The sequence below is a fragment of the Onychomys torridus genome, chromosome 23, assembly GCF_903995425.1.
Source record: "Onychomys torridus chromosome 23, mOncTor1.1, whole genome shotgun sequence".
Classification (NCBI taxonomy): Eukaryota; Metazoa; Chordata; class Mammalia; order Rodentia; family Cricetidae; genus Onychomys; species Onychomys torridus.
Window position 1 is genome coordinate 49838865 of NC_050465.1, and position 18869 is coordinate 49857733.

Genomic DNA, 18869 nt, shown 5'->3' on the forward strand with positions numbered 1-18869 from the left:
GAGGGCAGACTGGAAAATAATCAGGAGATAGCCATCCTACTCTTGGACTTTTTTTTTTTTTTTTTTGCTTTTTACAATTTTCATCCCTTTTTTTTGTTTTTTGGGCTGCAGGTGGGGGAGTGTTACAGAGGACAACTTTAATGATTTTGATCTCTCCTTCCACCATGTGGGTACCAGAGAGCAATCTCAAGTTGTCAAGCTTGGTGGCAGATGCTTTTTGGCTGAGTCATCTCATTGGTCCTCATGGACTTCTGAGGTGGGAAAAGTGCAGATTCACAGAGCCTTCTGAACCAAAGACACTAGGATATACATAGCCTTCCTTGGTGCTGAGATTTTGACTTTCCCCTTAATCCCCACATATCTGGTTTTAGAGAAATCCACTCATCCAATTTCTTTGTGCTTGTGTGTGTGTGTGTGTGTGTGTGTGTGTGCTTGTGCACACGAGGCCAGATGATAACCTTGAATGACTGCTATTTCTCAGGCGCCATCAACCTTATTCTTTTGAGAAAGGTTCTTTCACTGGCCTGTAACTTGCCAAGAGGGCGAGACTGGTTGGCCTGGCACCTGCTGTCTTATCTCCCCAGTGGTGGGATTACAAACACAGACTAGTGAACTCGACTTCGGTATTTTTTAGGTATATGTGGGGATTGACTCCAGGTCTTCAAAGCACTTCACTGAGTGATGTTTCCAGCTGCACCCCCTTCTGTGATCTCAGAATTCCACGCCAGGCTCTTTTCAGTGCCATCCTTTAATGTTTTCCAATTAAGGGACTAGAGTTGCCTCAAAAGTGCTCTTCCTCCCTCAATGTCTCCGATCTTACCCTCCACCACAGAGTCTTTACTAGAGTGCTGTTTTTAAGACTGAAAACATGTCTCTTCCTTCTTAGGATTCTTCACTGTCTCTCTATTAACTTACAAGGCAGTACCTACACTCTTCAGTTTATGCAGTGTCTCCTCTCATAGTTTGATAATACTCCTCTTTCCTCACACTGGAGATTCCTCTCTCACTATCTGTTAATTTACACCCTTCCCCCACCACAGTAAACTATTTAAGAGAAAAAATATCTTCAATTCCAACTCCTAGGGCGAGGATATAATAGCATTTGTGCCGGTTAGTGTGACTTTCCAACTTGACAGAGTCTAGACTCACCAGGATATGGCCTCTGGGCACACACGTAAGGGATTATCATGACTTCTGTTAAAGTATAGGAAGACACACCTTGGCTGTAGATGACTCCACTTCCGGCCAGAGGGTCTTGGACTATGTGAAACAGCGGAAGCTTGCTAAACACTAGCAGGCATTTAAATGCTTTCTGCTTTGTGACTGTAGACTCGTGACCAGCTGCTTCAAGCTTCTGCTCTCTTAACCTCCCTGCCATGAGGGGACTGTACCTTCAACAGTGAGGCAACACTAACCTTTTCTCCTCTAAGTGGCCTTCGTCAAGGTATTTTATTACAGTAACAGGAAAAGAAATGAAGGCGGGGCATCTAAGTACACACAATGCACAAACACGGAGAAGGATCATTAGTAGGTAATTTTAATTAAAATTAACAGTTTAGAAGGACTGGAATAGTGTTGAATATCAACTTCTGAAAAATCACGTTTATATAAAAGAAATGAAACAGGCCAGCAGAAATCCAAAAAAAGGTGCAGCTTCCATTATTGCAAATGTGCCGCTTGGGGTAGGATCATACTTAGGCTAGGCCAGAGGAGAAAGGGAAATCAAAGAGGGCAGACCACCCCAACCCCCTGCATTTATTCTAGAGTTGGAATTCCCCAGTGGCCTTAAAACGTATTTCGTATATCGGACATGTTGATGCTCTTTGCGAACATGGCTGCCATGCATTTTAGCTACATACGTTCTATTTGTTCCAGTCTTGAGTGAGCTCACTTGTGTACAGCTCTCTCCCACACAGAGTGCAACGTGTGCACACCAAAGCCCCCAGTGCTCACACTCTCCTTTTCACCTTTATAGGGAGCCACACTGTAGCTACCGTTCACCTCTTGGAGTACTTCTGATTTTGGTCATTTACACCAGAGCAGGAGAAAAAGTGACACCCATGTGACTAACATCATTCCTAGACTGCTACCAACCAATAAAATACAGGTTAAAAAAAAGTCCCCATCGTGCCCATAGAGGCGGCAGTAACTATATGAAAAAGGAAAAGCCTGTAAACATATAGGAAAGTTCAACTCTGTCTTCTAAACAAATTATAAAATGATTTTTGTTTTTATCCTTGAGTGTTACTTAAAAAAAAAAAAAATGTAAACCTGTGGACTTAGTTACCACAAGGACTTGTCCCCGCAAGGCCCAGGTTTGACCTTAAAGTTTGGCCTGAGCTAGCTTGGCCTTCAAGTTTTCTGCAAGTTTGTCCATGAACTCAAATGTATTCAAGTAGTCAGAACGTTGTACGCTGGTGGGAGAAACAAAAGAAGAAGGAAATTTAGTTTTTTTCTCTGGTATGCTAGGAGGTAATTAAAAACAAATCCTAGCCACACTACTCAAACTTCTAGAAGAAAAGTGATTAATGTTAACCAGCTACAAATCTGTGGGCAATGATTGAGGTTCCTGGACTGATCATGCTCAGGGCAGCCTGCAGCAAGCCACAGGTGCATACATCCACAGGACAGCCTGCAGTGCAGACAGACACAGGTGTGTACATCCACAGGGCAGCCTGCAGTGCAGACACAGGTGTGTACATCCACAGGGCAGCCTGCAGTGCAGACAGACACAGGTGCATACACCCACAGGGCAGCCTGCAGTGCAGACAGACACAGGTGTGTACATCCACAGGGCAGCCTGCAGTGCAGACACAGGTGTGTACATCCATAGGGCAGCCTGCAGTGCAGACAGACACAGGTGCATACATCCACAGGGCAGCCTGCAGTGCAGACACAGGTGTGTACATCCATAGGGCAGCCTGCAGTGCAGACAGACACAGGTGCACACATCCACAGGACAGCCTGCAGTGCAGACAGACACAGGTGCATACATCCACAGGGCAGCCTGCAGTGCAGACACAGGTGTGTACATCCACAGGGCAGCCTGCAGTGCAGACAGACATAGGTGCATACATCCACAGGACAGCCTGCAGTGCAGACAGACACAGGTGTGTACATCCACAGGGCAGCCTGCAGTGCAGACACAGGTGTATACATCCACAGAGCAGCCTGCAGTGCAGACAGACACAGGTGCATACATCCACAGGGCAGCCTGCAGTGCAGACAGACACAGGTGCATACATCCACAGGACAGCCTGCAGTGCAGACAGACACAGGTGCATACATCCACAGGGCAGCCTGCAGTGCAGACACAGGTGTATACATCCACAGAGCAGCCTGCAGTGCAGACAGACACAGGTGCATACATCCACAGGACAGCCTGCAGTGCAGACAGACACAGGTGCATACAACACAGGAGGCTCCTTGCTGTGTGGCTTTGAACCAATTGGAGCTTCAATTCCAGATAATGCCAATGTGACTGGAACCATCCCTTTTTTTTTTTCCCAAGACAGGGTTTCTCTGTGTAGCTTTATGCCTTTCCTGGAACTTGCTTTGGAGACCAGGCTGACCTCAAACTCACAGAGATCCACCTGCCTCTGCCTCCCGAGTGCTGGGATTAAAGGCGTGCTCCACCACCGCCCGGCCCCTTCTTATTTTTTTATTCTTAGAAATAACAAAGCCCATCCGGGGCACAGCCATGTGTTTACCTGCATTCCCATACAGTTTTGTGCTCTTAAAATAGGCTTTAGTGTGCCTATTTTCATCTGTGTCTTAATAAAAACAAAAGGCAATGGATTGTCTGGGAGAAGATTGCTAATAAATGCCTGAAGAATAGATTATAAGACCTCTACACTGGTAAGAACATTTCCTATGAACCTTTGAGATTTAAGTTAAGAAACATTTCCTGGGCTACACTCATGGTGACAGATCTCTAATAGGTAGGGATGTGCTACTAGTTTATTGTTTAGTAGAATTTCCTTTTTATTTACAATTTTATTTTTATACATTTTTAGTTGAATATAATTGTACCACTTTCCTCCTTTCAGACACTCCCAGGTCCCCCCACTCTCTAATTGATGGGTTGTCCCAAATTATTATTGTTACATATATGTGCATATGTATGCACAAATATATAAATACAACCCGATGAGTCCATTTTTGTTGTTTGTGTGTATACGGTTTTAGGGTCTATTTTTATTGTTTGTGTGTATATGGTTTCAGGGTCCATTTTTCTTGTGTGTATACGGTTTTAGGGTCCATTTTTGTTGTGTCTATGGTTTTAGGGTCCATTTTTGTTGTGTGTATACGGTTTTAGGGTCCATTTTTGTTGTGTCTATGGTTTTAGGGTCCATTTTTGTTGTCTGTATATGGTTTTAGGGTCCATTTTTGTTGTGTGTATATAGTTTTCGGGTCCATTTTTGTTGTGTGTATACAGTTCTAAGGTCCATTTTTTGCTGTGTGTATATAGTTTTAGGGCTGACTCCAGAATTTGAGATGAGATGCAGTAACTAGCTTTGACTTTGGGAGAAGATTCTGACTAAAACAGCTAATTTAGCTAGGATACTGGCTCCCAGGTCCTCAGACAAACCCTGGCACCACAGGGACGCTGGATTACTGGTTGCAGATACTTCAAGAATGGACTATGCTGTCCGGATCACTTATATTTATACTTACGCTGTTTCCTTTACTCACTGGTAAGTTAAAGAAAACAAAAGAGTGGAATATCCTAATCAGAACGTTCCCTTCATTGTTTACCCCTTCCCTAAAGATTTCTTTCTATTATTTTTAAGTGTGTGTGTGTGTGTGTGTGTGTGTGTGTGTGTGTGTGCATGTCAGTGCAGGTGCCTAATTTGGAACTCCTGGAGTTGCACTTACAGGCAGTTGTGAGCCACCTCACCTGGGTGCTGGGAACCCGACTCATGTTCTCTACAAGAGCAGTACATGTTCATAAGCACTGAGACATCATTCCAGCCCTCTTGTTCTCTTTAAAAAATTAGTTTTATATACAGGCATGCCACTGTGCCCATGTTTTTCTCTGTGATCTGTGACCACTCTCCTGCTACAGCAACAAATGTGAAAGGAAGTGGCTGTAGAAAGACCGGACATTTCACAAAGCTCGGTAGGTTCTCTACCTTCTACCCAAACACACACCGGTATTGTGCTGGCCCCAGAAAAGAGGAACAACTCACTTAATTCCAAAGAGGGGTGATTTGACCACAGAGTTCAGAGCATCTTACACTTACTTGGGTAAGCCTTTAATGCAAGCAGCCAAGTCCTTAGTCATCAAGCCAGCCTCGATGGTCTCAATGCAGACTTCTTCCAAAGCCTTTGCAAAGAAGCTGAGCTCAGTGTTGTTATCAAGTTTTGCTCTGTGGGCTAACCCCCGGGACCAGGCAAAAATGGAAGCTACAAAAAGAAAAGGAGAAGTCTATATTTTTATCACTCTAGTTATGGGGATTCCAAGTATTTCACTCTTTCCAGAGATGGAGCAGGTTTTTGTCTAGGTGATGGGCATCATTAGATGCTATGAATTAGAGTTTTAGGACAGTTGGAAATATTTTATCTGAAGCCCCGTTAGAGACTTATCCCTTTGGCTTTAAGTGACACTTCACTATTCCAGGGGTAAAGGAAAATGCTTTTGAAAACACTCTTCTCTGTAATGTCTACTCTCCAACAAAATAGAAGACCAACCTTATGTATTTTAAAGGACATTAAAATAGCTCCTCATAGCTGGCCATGGTGGCACACACCAATAATCCCAGCCTTTGGTAAGTAGAGGCAGGGAGATTGCTAAAAGTTGAAGGCTAGCCTGTGCTATGTAAAGAAGTTCTAGGCTAGCCTGGGGCACATAGTGAGACCTTGTCTCACCACCCACCACCCAAACAAAACAAAGTGAAACAAACCACAACCCCCAGCACTAAATGAATCAGCAACTTGGTGATGATTTCACACAGGAGACTCTAAGTAGCAAAGGTACATGTCTCGGTTCCTGTAAGATTGCCTTTGAAGACTTCCCTGGCTGGAAATCAGTCAAGGAGAGCATCTTACCAATGGGGTTGGTGGACGTCTCCTGTCCCTTCTGGTACATGCGGTAGTGACGTGTGACGGTGCCATGGGCAGCCTCTGCTTCTACCGTCTTACCATCTGGGCAAATCAGCACACTGGTCATCATGCCAAGGGAACCATAACCTGTAAGTGGTAGAACATGAAGTGTTGGGTCCAACTGCATGAACAGCACTGATCTAGAGTAAGGGGCTTGACGATGACAGATTATGATAAGCCTGGCACATGTATGTACAACCATCAAGAACGCTTCTGCTCTTCAGAAAACAGGATCCCAGCTTCAAGTCTGAGTCAACCTGTCTGGGAAGGCAACTCTACTCTCTTAGGAGCATCTGCTCTGTGATAGGGGACCACCTATAATTTTGTGGCTTCACACTTTTCCTTCCTATAAAATTGGAGAATAAAAACACCTACTTCACTGAGTTGTGGGATTAGAGGAATATACACATAATCCTGACTATGTGGTGTCATACTTATATTCCTTAGAACAGAACTTCCAGCCGGGCAGTGTTGGCGCACGCCTTTAGTCCCAGCACTCGGGAGGCAGAGGCAGGTGGATCTCTGTGAGTTTGAGGCCAGCCTGGTCTACAAAGTAAGTTCCAGGAAAGGCACAAAACTATACAGAGAAACCCTGTCTCGAAAAACAAAAAACAAAAAATTAAAGAAAAGAACTTCCTATCAAGTAAGAGCTCACTCTATTGTCCTTATGTGGAGAGCACGTTCTTTTCCATAGAATGAAAGTGAGTTATCTGCTGCCCCCACATGGCTCACCCTTGCTGGGGCGGAAAGAAAAGGCAGATTAAGAGGAGGATGGGTTGGATGCAGGGACATCCCACTTGCTTTCTCTGTTCAATACTCTTGACATTTCTGTAGTATCCTACTCAGAGAAGCTGACTCCAACATTTAAGTCCATGCAACCACCTTTTCTTTTTATGCATTCTCTTGCTTACAAAGTACCTCTTCATTTTCACTATTCTCCTATGAGCACCTAATGAAGCTGATGACACAAACATAATAAACAGGTTACAAGCAGGCCACCTTTTTTTTTTTTTTTAGTCTGACACCAAGAAGATGTCTTTTTTTTTTTTTTTTAATTTTTTTAAAATTTTATTCTTTGGTCATACTAATTTTTTAAAATTTTATACTTGGGGTGTGTGTTTGTGCATGCACGCACACACATGTACATGTGGAGGTCAGAGGACAACTTTTTAGAGTCGCCTTCTACCATGTGGATCCTGGGAACTGAACTGCATCACCAGGCTTGGTGGTAGATGCCTTTCTTTGCCTGCTGAGCCACAGTTACCAGCCCCGATGGTTTTGGTCATCTTTGACCTCAGTGAAATCAATCTTTTCTCTTTTTACCTTGTTATCTCATGCATTTGATGATTTAAAAAAAAAAACAACAACAAGAAAAAAAAAACAGAGCCGGTTGGCGGCGGCGGCACATGCCTTTAATCCCAGCACTCGGGAGGCAGAGCCAGGCGGATCTCTGTGAGTTTGAGGCTAGCCTGGGCTACCAAGTGAGTTCTAGGAAAGGCACAAAGCTACACAGAGAAACCCTGTCTCGAAAAAACAAAAAAACAAAAACAACCCCCCCCCTCGAAATGCAAACCAAATTTGAGAGTCACACAATTTCTCTATCGTCATACCTCACGGTGAGAACGTAAAAAGAGGACCAAGGTGCTAGCAAGGAGTAAAGTGAGGGACCCCTAACCCCCAAAGGATGGATCCCCAAGAGCTCATTCTCTGTCAACAGGTCGTAAGCATGCTCCTGAGGAATTGCGATTTCTCTTCCCACCCGCCTCTCTGTACCAATCTAAATCTATTCACGCTGATCTAGTAAGAAATCCTTATTTTGAAATTGGCAAGCAAAGGTAAAAGGAAAGAAAGATGCCTCTGTGTGGGATCAGTAGCTGCCTCCAGTCACGGTGCTGCCCTGGGGCTTCAGATGAGCAGGACTGGAGAGGTCAGTACTCACTGACCTGCGTTCTACCCAACTGTGATTTCACGGCTCCTCCCCATGTGTCTACTCAGACACCAGCTGGTGCCACTGTCACACCGAGCACATCAGCAGCTGTACCTCTCAAGAACAAAAGGGAAGCCAGCTCTGTTGCCTTGTAATCTGACTGGCTCTCTGAGATCCCCCGATTTATAGGCTCAAGGCAGTGGTTCTCAACCTTCCCAAAGCTTGACACTTGAATATAGTTCTTCGTGTTGTGCTGACCCCCAACCACAAAATTATCTTTTTTTTGATACTTCATAACTGTAATTTTGCTTCTGTTATGGATCGTAATGTAAATATCTGATGTGCGACCCCTTTGGGGTCAAGACCCACATGTTGAAAACTACTGCTCTAGGGTCTTGTTGTTATTAGGGCTTATCACGCTTGCTCTAGATGCTTCTTCCTAAGACAAAACAATGGATGTAGGGACTTAGCTCACAGTACTGTACTTGCCTAGCACAGACAAGGTCTTGGGATGACTTTGTTACACCTTTCCCAGATCTCTGATGACAAGGAATGGTTTCCCTTCCCTACCTACCATGGAGTCGCGGCAAAGAACGGTTCTTACCCCTGTCCACTCAGCGTGAATGTTTGAGATTTTAGAGAGCCAGATGGAGAATACAGAAAGCTGTATAACCCACATATCTGATACTAAAGCTCTCTTGTGTTGGGCTGGTCTGCTGGTTTTCAAACCGACAAGAGAGACCCAGCTTTCACAAGAGCAAAAGTAATACCTACCCAGGAAAAGCAAACATAATTGACTCTAACACAAACATTCCTCTGGGGAGATTCAGGTTCATAGAGGTCTCTGGTGCCGAGGAAGTCAGGGAACTGATGTGGATTGATTTGGACCTCACACCTGGCACAACCACCCTGGTTCTTGGAATTTCTGTGAACAGCATGGGCTTCGCTCACTTCCTCGGTGTTCGAAGCTAAACACCACACAACTGCTCTACAGAGCATCAGAACAGCCTTCAAGGCTGGCAGCAGGGGCATGCTTAGGACCCGCTGCCACATGAATAAACTCTTAGAGACCCCATCCTTGGTGCTGGGGTCCCTCAATTTACTCCTCCTTCTTGGTTTTCTCTCTACATTCTTCTGGTTGTTTCTTTGAGACAGAACTTCTCTCTGTATCCTGGCTGTCCTTGAACTCGCCATGTAAACCATTCTGGCTTTGGAACTCAAAGGAATCCACTAGCTTCTGCCTCCTGAGATTAGGGGTGTCCACCACCATGCCTGGCCTCTTTTCACATTCTCACCGTGAGAAGATAGGGAAATTCAGACCGACTAGAAGCTTTGAAACTTCAAGTAGGGTAAAAGGCTGCGGTGTGTTACCAATGTAAGGCTGGAGCCAGGAATGTCAAATCACTTTGGAACTTCCTATGTGACCTTGAACAAAGCCACTTTCCCAGGAGGAGCTTGATTCCCTTACCTGAGAAGACACCCCAAAGTGCTAACATTTCATCACTTGCCAAAGAAGGATTAAGAAATTCCCTTATCACACCCGAGAACTTTGTGGAATGGACCTCACTGCCAGCAGTCACATGCTTCCTCTACCCGGGTCTCTGGTTGTTTACCTTGGGCTACTGAGTCCGACTGCACGTCACCGTCATAGTTTTTACAGGCCCAGATGAAGCCTCCCTCTGACTTCATAGCTTGGGCTACCATATCATCAATGAGCCTATGCTCATACCAGATCTTCTGAGCTTCAAACTGGGATTTGTACTGCCTAAAACAAACAAACAAACAAACGAAAGCAAACATAAAACAGAATTAGTTTTATTAGGGAAGCCATTTGCAACTCCCCAAAGGGACAGGAAACATTATTTTAGTAGTCACAGCCTCGGGACTGTAGTCTTGGGACTGTTTGTGTAGATACACAAACTTGGGACTGACAGACATGTGCTTAGATTCCTACCAATCACCTTCTAATGGTGAAGCCTCAAACTGGTCATCTTTAAGAACAATACTCTCTGTCTTATGAATGAAGGTCTAAGAATTAGGTGAGAAAAACTGATTCTCCCAAGTACTTCTTTATGCCCTATCATTTTTAATATAATGATCAGATTCTGAGATTTAACTTATTTTAAAAATATAATAAAGGGGGGGATAGACTGTTTCACTGCTTGGTACATTTCAGGACTAGGACACACTGTGGATAGTGCCCAGGCCTGGAACAGATGGTCAGTAGGAAGAGTCATCTCAATGCTTCTAAATCCCCGCCCCATCCAACACTTGCTCTAACAGGGAGTTATGCCGTGTTAGGAGTTGACACATGCATGCCTTTTGTGTGGATGAAATGAAAACTGTTATATCCTAAACAATGACAGCTTAAAGCAGACCTTTCGCTCATAGCAAAGGTCTCTAGAAAAGAAACAAACTGGGTCGGCAACAGAAACTCACACTTTTGAAACATCAGTACTTTATAACATACGTGGGCCACTTTGTTCAAACATTAAACAACCTTTCCCCTACCAAAAAGGAAACGTGTGCCCCTGATTTAAGAGCACATGTATCCCCTAAGGACGCCTCAGGGGGGTTTCCTTCCAGTCCCGCTAAACTCAGTCAGATTTGCCATTGCCTAAGGTAAGGATCAGTGATGACGCTCTCTCAGTTTGTCCCAGGGGCCACACCCTGGATGCCAGCCTAACAGAAAAAGGAACAGAAGAGCTGTAGTTACTTGTCATAGATCTCCTGAAAGATGTCTTTGAAGCGTCCATCATACTTCTTCAGAATAGTGTTTTTGGTGCTTAGATACAAAGGCCAGCCCTTGGACAGAGCCATTTGGAAGGAACTGTGTGCAAAGTCTTCAATGGACTTGTCCTGGTTGTACATGCCCATGGCAACACCGCCACCTTCTGTGGAGGGGAAACCGCCGAGAACAAAGAGGAGAAAGGTAAGGGTGATGCTATCTGTAGCAGGGCTAAAACGACGCACAATACCCAAGGACCAACTTCTCAGCAGCCACCACTGGGCCAGCACTGTGAAATTCGGTGAACTTCCAACCTGAACAGGCAGGCTATGGCACAGGCACAGAGGCGAAGCATTTGTGCTGGATAAGGATGTTCTAAGGTATTTTTGGAAGGGCAACAGCGGTTAAGAAAATCATATGGTCTTTAAGACCCTGAAGATGGTAGGCATGGAGGCCCACATCTTTAATCCCAGCTCTTGGGAGTTAGAGGCAGGCAGATCTCCGTGAGTTTGAGGCCAGCCTGGGCTACACAGGGAATTCCAGGATAGCCAGGGCTATATACTGAGACTCTGTCTCAAAAAAAAAAGGGTGGGAGGGGGGGAGGGCAAGTAAATTGGAACTTTTTACACATTTTAACAATTTCCAACATGTATTTAATTTTTTAACTATGCATATATGATAACTATGTTTGTGTGTGTGTGAGAATGTGGTGTGTGTGTGTGTGTGTGTGTGTGTGTGTGTGTGTGTGTGTGTGAGAGAGAGAGAGAGAGAGAGAGAGAGAGAGAGAGAGAGAGAGAGAGAATGTGGTGCCTGTGTGCCATGGCACCCATGTAGGCCAGAAAACAAATTCTGGTTGAGTCTTTGTCTTCTGCTGCAGGCCGGACCTCTTCTGTTGCTCACTGCTGCATACATCAGATTAACCTGCTCATGAGCTTCCAGAGGCCCTGGTCTCTGCTTCCCATCTCCCTGGAACACACTGGGGTTACAGACATTGCTTCTGTGACTGGTTTTCTATGTGCATCCTGAGGATTTGAACTCAGATTTGCACAGCAAGCCCTTTATGCCGGGAGTCAGTCACCCTACCAATTCCCAGCGTGCATTTTAAACTTAGGTATCCTCAATCTTCAGACACAGAGAAAGATCTGCATTTTAACTACTGGGTAAAAATCTTCTCATTTCCTGGGGGACACTGAATGCACCTACAGTAACTGGTGGAAATACTTGTTATGTGTAATCACCGGTGCTTCCCAACTCTTATTAATTGACCTCTGTTATTACTGAAAGTCAGAACCTGAATCCATGCCAAGGCCCCAGGGTAACTTGGCTGAGAACGTGAAAAACACTAAAACCCGCAGAACTCGATTCTATTAGAATACTGCCTAGAGGAGACAAGGCAAACAGACGCGATGGGAGCGCCATGTGAATGCTTTCATTCGTGGACAGTTTTCCCTAATGAGCCTTTGAGATAAGTGTGTGTGTGTGTGTGTGTGTGTGTGTGTGTGTGTGTGACTGTGTACACGTGTGTGTTCATGTCTGTGCACACCACTATGTGTGGAGGTCAGGACAACTCAGGGTGTTGGTCTTCCACTTTAAGGCGGGGTCTCTTGTTGCTAACTGCTGCAGAGCCATGGTAGGCAGCCTGTGAACTTCCAGGGGTTCGCCTGTCTTGGTCTCACTTCTTGTCCCAGAGCACTGGGGTTACAGACATACAACTGTCCTTGGCGTTGATGTGCATTCTGGGGATTCAAACTCAGGTCCTAACATTTATGTGGCCAGTGCTTTACCCATAAAACCATCCTCCAATCCCTTAATGCACTTTTTTTTTTTTTTTTTTTTTGGCTTTATATTCAGCTCTCAATTTCAAAAGAGACTTGAAGTGTTTACAAAGCTATTTCTGTAAACATTACAAATTCAGTAATCATTACAGATTCCCAAAAAGGCACAAAGAAAATAATGTAGCAAATAACGAAATCAATTCTAAGTAGAATTCTAAGCCTAACAGAGCAAGCACAAGGGTATGGGGCAGGAGATCTGAGCACTTAACTTACACACTTCACTAACAGCAGATGGCTGACACTGTTCCCTCTAAGGAAAACGCATACTGACACCCTTGGCTTTGCCTCTGCATTGTCGCCTAAGTGGTCAGGCTCGCCCCCTGGTGTCTAGCTGTGCCATGGGAAAACATGGAACTAACCGCTTTTCTATGTTAGACTTTGATGTTCCTCAGAAATGTTGTAGGTAGATTCGGGTGGCCTTTTAAGGCGGTTTTTGCAAAACAGTGACCAGGTTACTGCTGAAGGCCCCTGTTAAGATGAAATGCAGCTTGGAGGGACTGTACATACCTTCGAAGTTATGCACCATGTACGTCACCTTCTGACTTCCATCTTTTGGTGTATAGGTTATCTCTACTTTTCCTGGCCCGGGGACAACAAAGTCAGTCGCTCTGTACTGTGCAGAGGGAAACACATATTAGGAAAAATGCCCCGTCAGGAACTGTTAAGAGTTAGAAAATTGGGTTGGGGATTTAGCTCAGTGGTAGAGCGCTTGCCTAGCAAGCACAAGGCCCTAAGTTCGATCCTCAGCTCAGCTCCAAAAAAAAAAAAAAAAAAAAAAAGAGTTAGAAAAATAGATTATATAGCCAAACACAGCAATGTGACTTGATGCTCTTTGGTTTCAAATAGGGTTATGAGGGGTCCAGGGAGTCCCATTAGGTAGTAATAGTGCAAGTTGAGATCAGCGAATCTTCACCAGGAGCCCACCCATATTCGGTAATTTTATGAGCACCAATTCAGAGAGGCCAGAGACCAACATAAAGTTCTGTCTTAGCTTTGTGTCTGTTGCTGCGATCAAATACCCCAATAAAAGCAATTTAGGGAGAAGGGGTTTATTTCAGCTCAGTCCCAGGGTATAGTCCCCCACATCGAGGAAGTCACACAGCAGAAGCTGGGGAAGCCATATCACATAAAATCCAGAAGGGAGAGCAATGAATGCATGCTTATGCTCAACTTGCTCTCTCATTCAGTCCAAGGCCCAGTGTGGGGAAATGGTGCCAGCCACATTCAGGGAGGACCTTTCCACTTAAACTAACTGGGTTGAAAAAAATCCCTCACTGACAAGCTCTAGACATTTCCTTATTGTAACTCCTTTCTCAGGCGATTCCAGACTGTGTTAAACTGACCATCACACTATCCCTCACGGACATTTTCATTCAGGGAGCTCACAGCCACATAAAGACAAATACAGGAGAGAGCTACTAAAGACGTTCCAAGTGTCAGAAGCGGGGGGAAAATGAGACCACGAAGAAAGATGACATTGGCTGGAGACGCCAACGCCACCAGCTCTGGTGCTGATGATGTCAGCAGAGCCTGTGCTGGGTCCTGATTCTAAGCTAGAAGTCCAATGCTGAGCAAATCTCATTCTGACCCCGTTTTTCAAGAAGGGCCTGGGGAAAGAAAACACGAGGTCAAATGGCCTGGCAGGTGAACCGCTGTCAGGTTTTCAGGGCCTTGTCGCTCTCTGTGGTGATCATGATTACTAACAGACCTATAGCCACAAAAAGCACTCATTCTGGAAGCAGCATGGCAGACTGACAGCCCCAGGTTAAGGCTGTTCAAAGGCCAGGGACTTCCCAGACGGGTACCCAGCCCATGCCAGGCACCCACAAGTCATTGCTGCATGGGGTCTTTTTCAGTTGTCTGTTTTATCCAGTGACTAGCATCAGGTACCAGCAGGTGCCAGCCACACCTGTTGCTTTACAGTAATCTTAGCCACAGTGTGTTAAAAAAAAAAAAAAAGCAGTCAGATAACAGAGAAGATTAAATAGATTAAATACTTCTGTCGTAGAAAGTACTTTATTACGGTAATCGAGGCACTGATGTGCCCTAAAATACTTTGTTCAGATCTATGAACATTTAACAGTAAGTCAACATGCTGTTTCCAAAAAAAAACAAAACAAAAACAAAACAAAAAAAAACAAAGATAATCTATTCTTCAAAATGACCGGATACCACAAATATTAAGCAACCAAAAGACCAAACAAAAGAAAAATCCTGACTAGGCAGTGTGCTACACAGGGTAGTGTTCATGATAGGGAGTCTGTACTTCTGCCATTTAGATTCCCTTGCTCAGGCCTCCGGGAGACATCTGTGAAGGGCTGGCCAGGATGAAGAAATAGCAGGAGCCACAGTGTGAAACGAAAGCCACATGACACGTCAAAGACCAAGCCGGTGACCCTGTCCCAGGAGCACAGGGACAGCTGTGGCCACACTATTTTCAGGAGGGACTCCATGGAAACCTCTAGATGCCAGCATTACAGATTTCCATTTGTTAAGGTGCATTTCGATATATATTTCTATTAAGACCCAAAACTTCAGTTTCAACAGACTTTGGAGTTTGTGTCATTACACCATTTCTGCTCAACTCACCAATGAAACTATTTATACAGGTACAGAAATGACATTTGTTCTCCAAGCAATTCAGAATACCTTGACAAGCCTGATTTCAATTATTGGGTGACTTTCCCTTTACCCACAAAGTAATCAGTTTTAATATGTTCGGTAGTGCTCCCCCTCCCCCCACCCTTTGGTTTTTCCAAGACAGGGTTTCTCTGTGTTTTTCCTGGCTGTCCTGGAACTCACTATGTAAACCAGGCTGGCCTCGAACATGGAGATCTGCCTGCCTCTGCCTCCCAAGTGCTGGGATTAAAGGTGCTGGGCACCACTACCCAGCACTGTTTGGTAGTTCTTAATGTGGCTGCTCATTAGGATCTGCTGGCGTTTTTTAAAAGCTCCGATCCTCACAAAATTCAGATTTCAACTGCTCTAGGATGGGACTCAGATAGTGGAAGTGAAACAAACCAAAAAACAAAACAAAAAAAACAAACAAAGAAGCAATGAGATAAAACCATCGGCGCTCACCACCATCAACAGCAAAATCTCATGAAGGGATCCCACTGTGCAGACAGCATTGAAAAGCACTGGTCTGAGCCCATGGTATTACCAATGCAAAAATGATAGTATCATATGGAACAATGTAACAAAAAGATAAAGATATGTTTGGGGAGAAAAGTGTTAAGATGAGTGCTTATTTGAAAGTTTATATTTTTACCCTTTCCTAAGCATATGTGAATATACAGCTTATGCATAATATATGTTCGACCCCTCTTAAGGGCAGAGAAACCCAAAGAACAAAACAGGGAAATTGGAGCTACAGATCCACAAAAAAATAAACATGAAAAAAAAATCAAATTGTGTTCAAACAACTTACTTGGTCTCCATACGCATGCCGACCAATGATGATGGGCTTTACCCAGCCTGTCACCAGTCGGGGGATGTTTTTGCAGATAATAGCTTCCCTGAAGACAGTGCCACCAAGGATGTTTCGGATAGTGCCGTTCGGCGATTTCCACATTTGTTTCAACTTGAACTCCTCAACCCTCTTCTCATCAGGGGTGATAGTGGCACACTTGACACCAACATTGTACTTCTTTATAGCTTCTGCAGCATCCTTGGTGACCTGGTCATTGGTGGCATCACGGTTCTCTATGCCTAGGTCATAGCTTGGAGAGGGAGAGATGCCAGCTTAGCTTCGTAGACAAACTGACAGGCTGTCACCTACCTGCAGAGCTTGCTGGGCCAAAGTGAAGACACGCCCCCATCCCCAAACACATCTACATAGGTCAAGTTTTAGCATCAATACAGCCTAAACAAAAGGTGGGTGCCTGTCTACGAAAAAAGGAGTGAAGAGACACTTAGAGGCTGGGCCCTGCTTCCAGGAACTGCAATGGGAAGCTGTCTGTCAGGAAAGCCACAAACTCTGCTAAACTGCCTCCTGCTTTTCACCATATAAGGGCAGCAACAACACACAGGCAACCCTTGGCCTGGTTTCTCTCCATACAATTATACAGATTAAACCCAAGTACAACCTTATTTTCCCATAGTAAGCTTTATACTTTATCAATAAAGAGGTGGAGAGGTAAAAGGATTTTTTTTGTTCTTGTTTTGTTTTGTATTTCTGGCATTGAAGTGGTGGGAAGGTTAGCTCTGTCGATCAGTGCCAAAAAGAGCTGAGAACTCTTTTTGTTGAAGCCAGTTAATCATAGGTGAACCTTCCCCTACTTCTTGAGTAAGTCTCTTTGTTCTGGAAAGAAGCCTGTGGTTTATTGGATAAGTAATGGAATCCACCACCCAGCTTGTATACACTGTATTTAGTACTAGCTCCCACAATGCAGACCATTCACAGAGGAATGAATGCTGGCTGTCCACAGAGCATAGAAAATAATCATAAAGCTTAAGTATATAATGGTTTATTGAAAGTAATACAAGCTGGGCAGTGGTGGATTCCAGCACTCGGGAAGCAGAGTTGGGGGAATCTCTGGGTTTGAGGACAGCCTGGTCTACAGAATGAGTTCCAGGATAGCCAGGGCTGTTACATGGAGAAAGCCTGTCTTGAAAAAGCCAAAAAAACAAAACAAAACAAAACAAAACAAAAGCAAACAAACAAAATCATTAAGTGATTTATTTTGTTTTCTATGGCCTTACAGAAAAAGTTTCATTTCTCAAAACCAGCTAGTAAGCAACCTGCCCTTCTCTGCCCAGTGCTTGTATTTTCCTTTCTCAAGCTATCCCAAGTGCTGGTGCAAACACAGAAATAGTCACTTGATATGCTTCCAAACAAAAATATTTTCTGCTTAGGCCTTAGCCAATTCATATACACATAACACAACCATGCATTTTCTTATTTATTTTTTTTTGGCCTAGGAAATGCTGAATATCTACAAATATCCAACCCCAACTCATAGAAAATGTGGACAATATTTTTCATATTATAGGCTCCATTTCTCAGGAGAATCTATCCACAAATGGGTGGGGTTTTTTTCTTTTTGTCTGCTTTGTTTTAATATTTCCAGGAGAAAGGAAAGAATAAATGGCCTAGACCACTGTGTTGTCTCTATTAAAAAATGAAAAACAACAATAAAACCCTAATTACCTCATACCCCTTACCCAGCATAATAACCAGTTGCTCATAATAAGTGGGGAACTATTAAGCATGAGGACCCAAGTTCAATCCCTGGAATCCACCTTCAAAGACAAAAAAGGGATAGGCATGAAAAAAGTCAAGACACGATCATGCATTTGTAATCTCAGAGCAAGGGGGATCCCTGGGGCTTGCTGGCTGCTCAGCCCAGTTTACTTGAGTTTATGTGGTGGGTTCCAAGCCAGTAAAAGGCTTGCCTCAAAAAAAAAAAAAAAAAAAAAATACCCAAGGTTGTCCTTTGGCATATATGCATAGCCATGTGCATATGTGTGTCATGTACACACACACACACTCACACACACAGAGAGAGAGAGAGAGAGAGAGAGAGAGAGAGAGACAGAGAGAGACAGAGAGAGAGATAGACAGAGACAGAGAGACATAAGTAAATTTTGCCCCAGACTGAGCCTCTAAGCATTTAGCTGGGTGTGTTGGTTCATGGGCTCCAGGTCAGCTTGGTCTACACAGTAATTTCTAGGCTAACCAGGACTACACAGCGAGACTCTGTCTCAAAACAACAGTAACTAACAAAAGAAGGTCTGGGGAGACGGCTCAACAGTTAAGAGCACTTGCTGCTCTCTAGAGCACCTGAGTGGGTTTGGTGTCAGAACCCAGGACTCCAGTTCAGGCAATCTGATGCCTTCTGGCTTCTGCAGGCACCAGGCATGCACATGGTACACATACACACATGCAGGCCAAATAGTCATACACCTAAAATTTGAAAAAACAAAACAAACAACAACAACAAAAAACCCAACAAAACACACCCCCCCACCACCACCTACACACACAAAAGAAAAAAAAAAGCCCAGGTTTATCTATTGCCATGCAAAGTTCTGAATGGGAAAGTTTCTAAAGTGTTTCTTTTAACTTACTTGGAATCTCTCTCTCTCTCTCTCTCTCTCTCTCTCTCTCTCTCTCTCTCTCTCTGTCTGTGTGTGTGTGTGTGTGTGTGTGTGTGTGTGTCCTTTTCTATATGTTTGGGAATCTTCAGCAACTGCAATGCTGATCTTATTATGGTTGCAATATAGACAGTACCAGCAGCTTTGGCTTACACAATCAAAAGGTAGCTAATGA

At 44.2% G+C, this 18869-nt stretch overlaps 1 protein-coding gene across 1 annotated transcript; it reads right to left on the minus strand.

Moving 5' to 3' along the window:
- Nucleotides 1-1513: 1513 nt before the first annotated feature.
- Idh1 (isocitrate dehydrogenase (NADP(+)) 1) lies at nt 1514-16336 on the minus strand. The gene is made up of 7 exons (XM_036173798.1): nt 16026-16336; nt 13103-13208; nt 10749-10926; nt 9646-9797; nt 6052-6192; nt 5247-5409; nt 1514-2414 (listed from the first exon to the last, which is right to left on the minus strand). Exons 1-7 carry the CDS (start codon nt 16167-16169, stop codon nt 2324-2326), a joined length of 975 nt encoding a protein of 324 aa, XP_036029691.1. The 5' UTR covers nt 16170-16336; the 3' UTR covers nt 1514-2323.
- Nucleotides 16337-18869: the final 2533 nt, after the last annotated feature.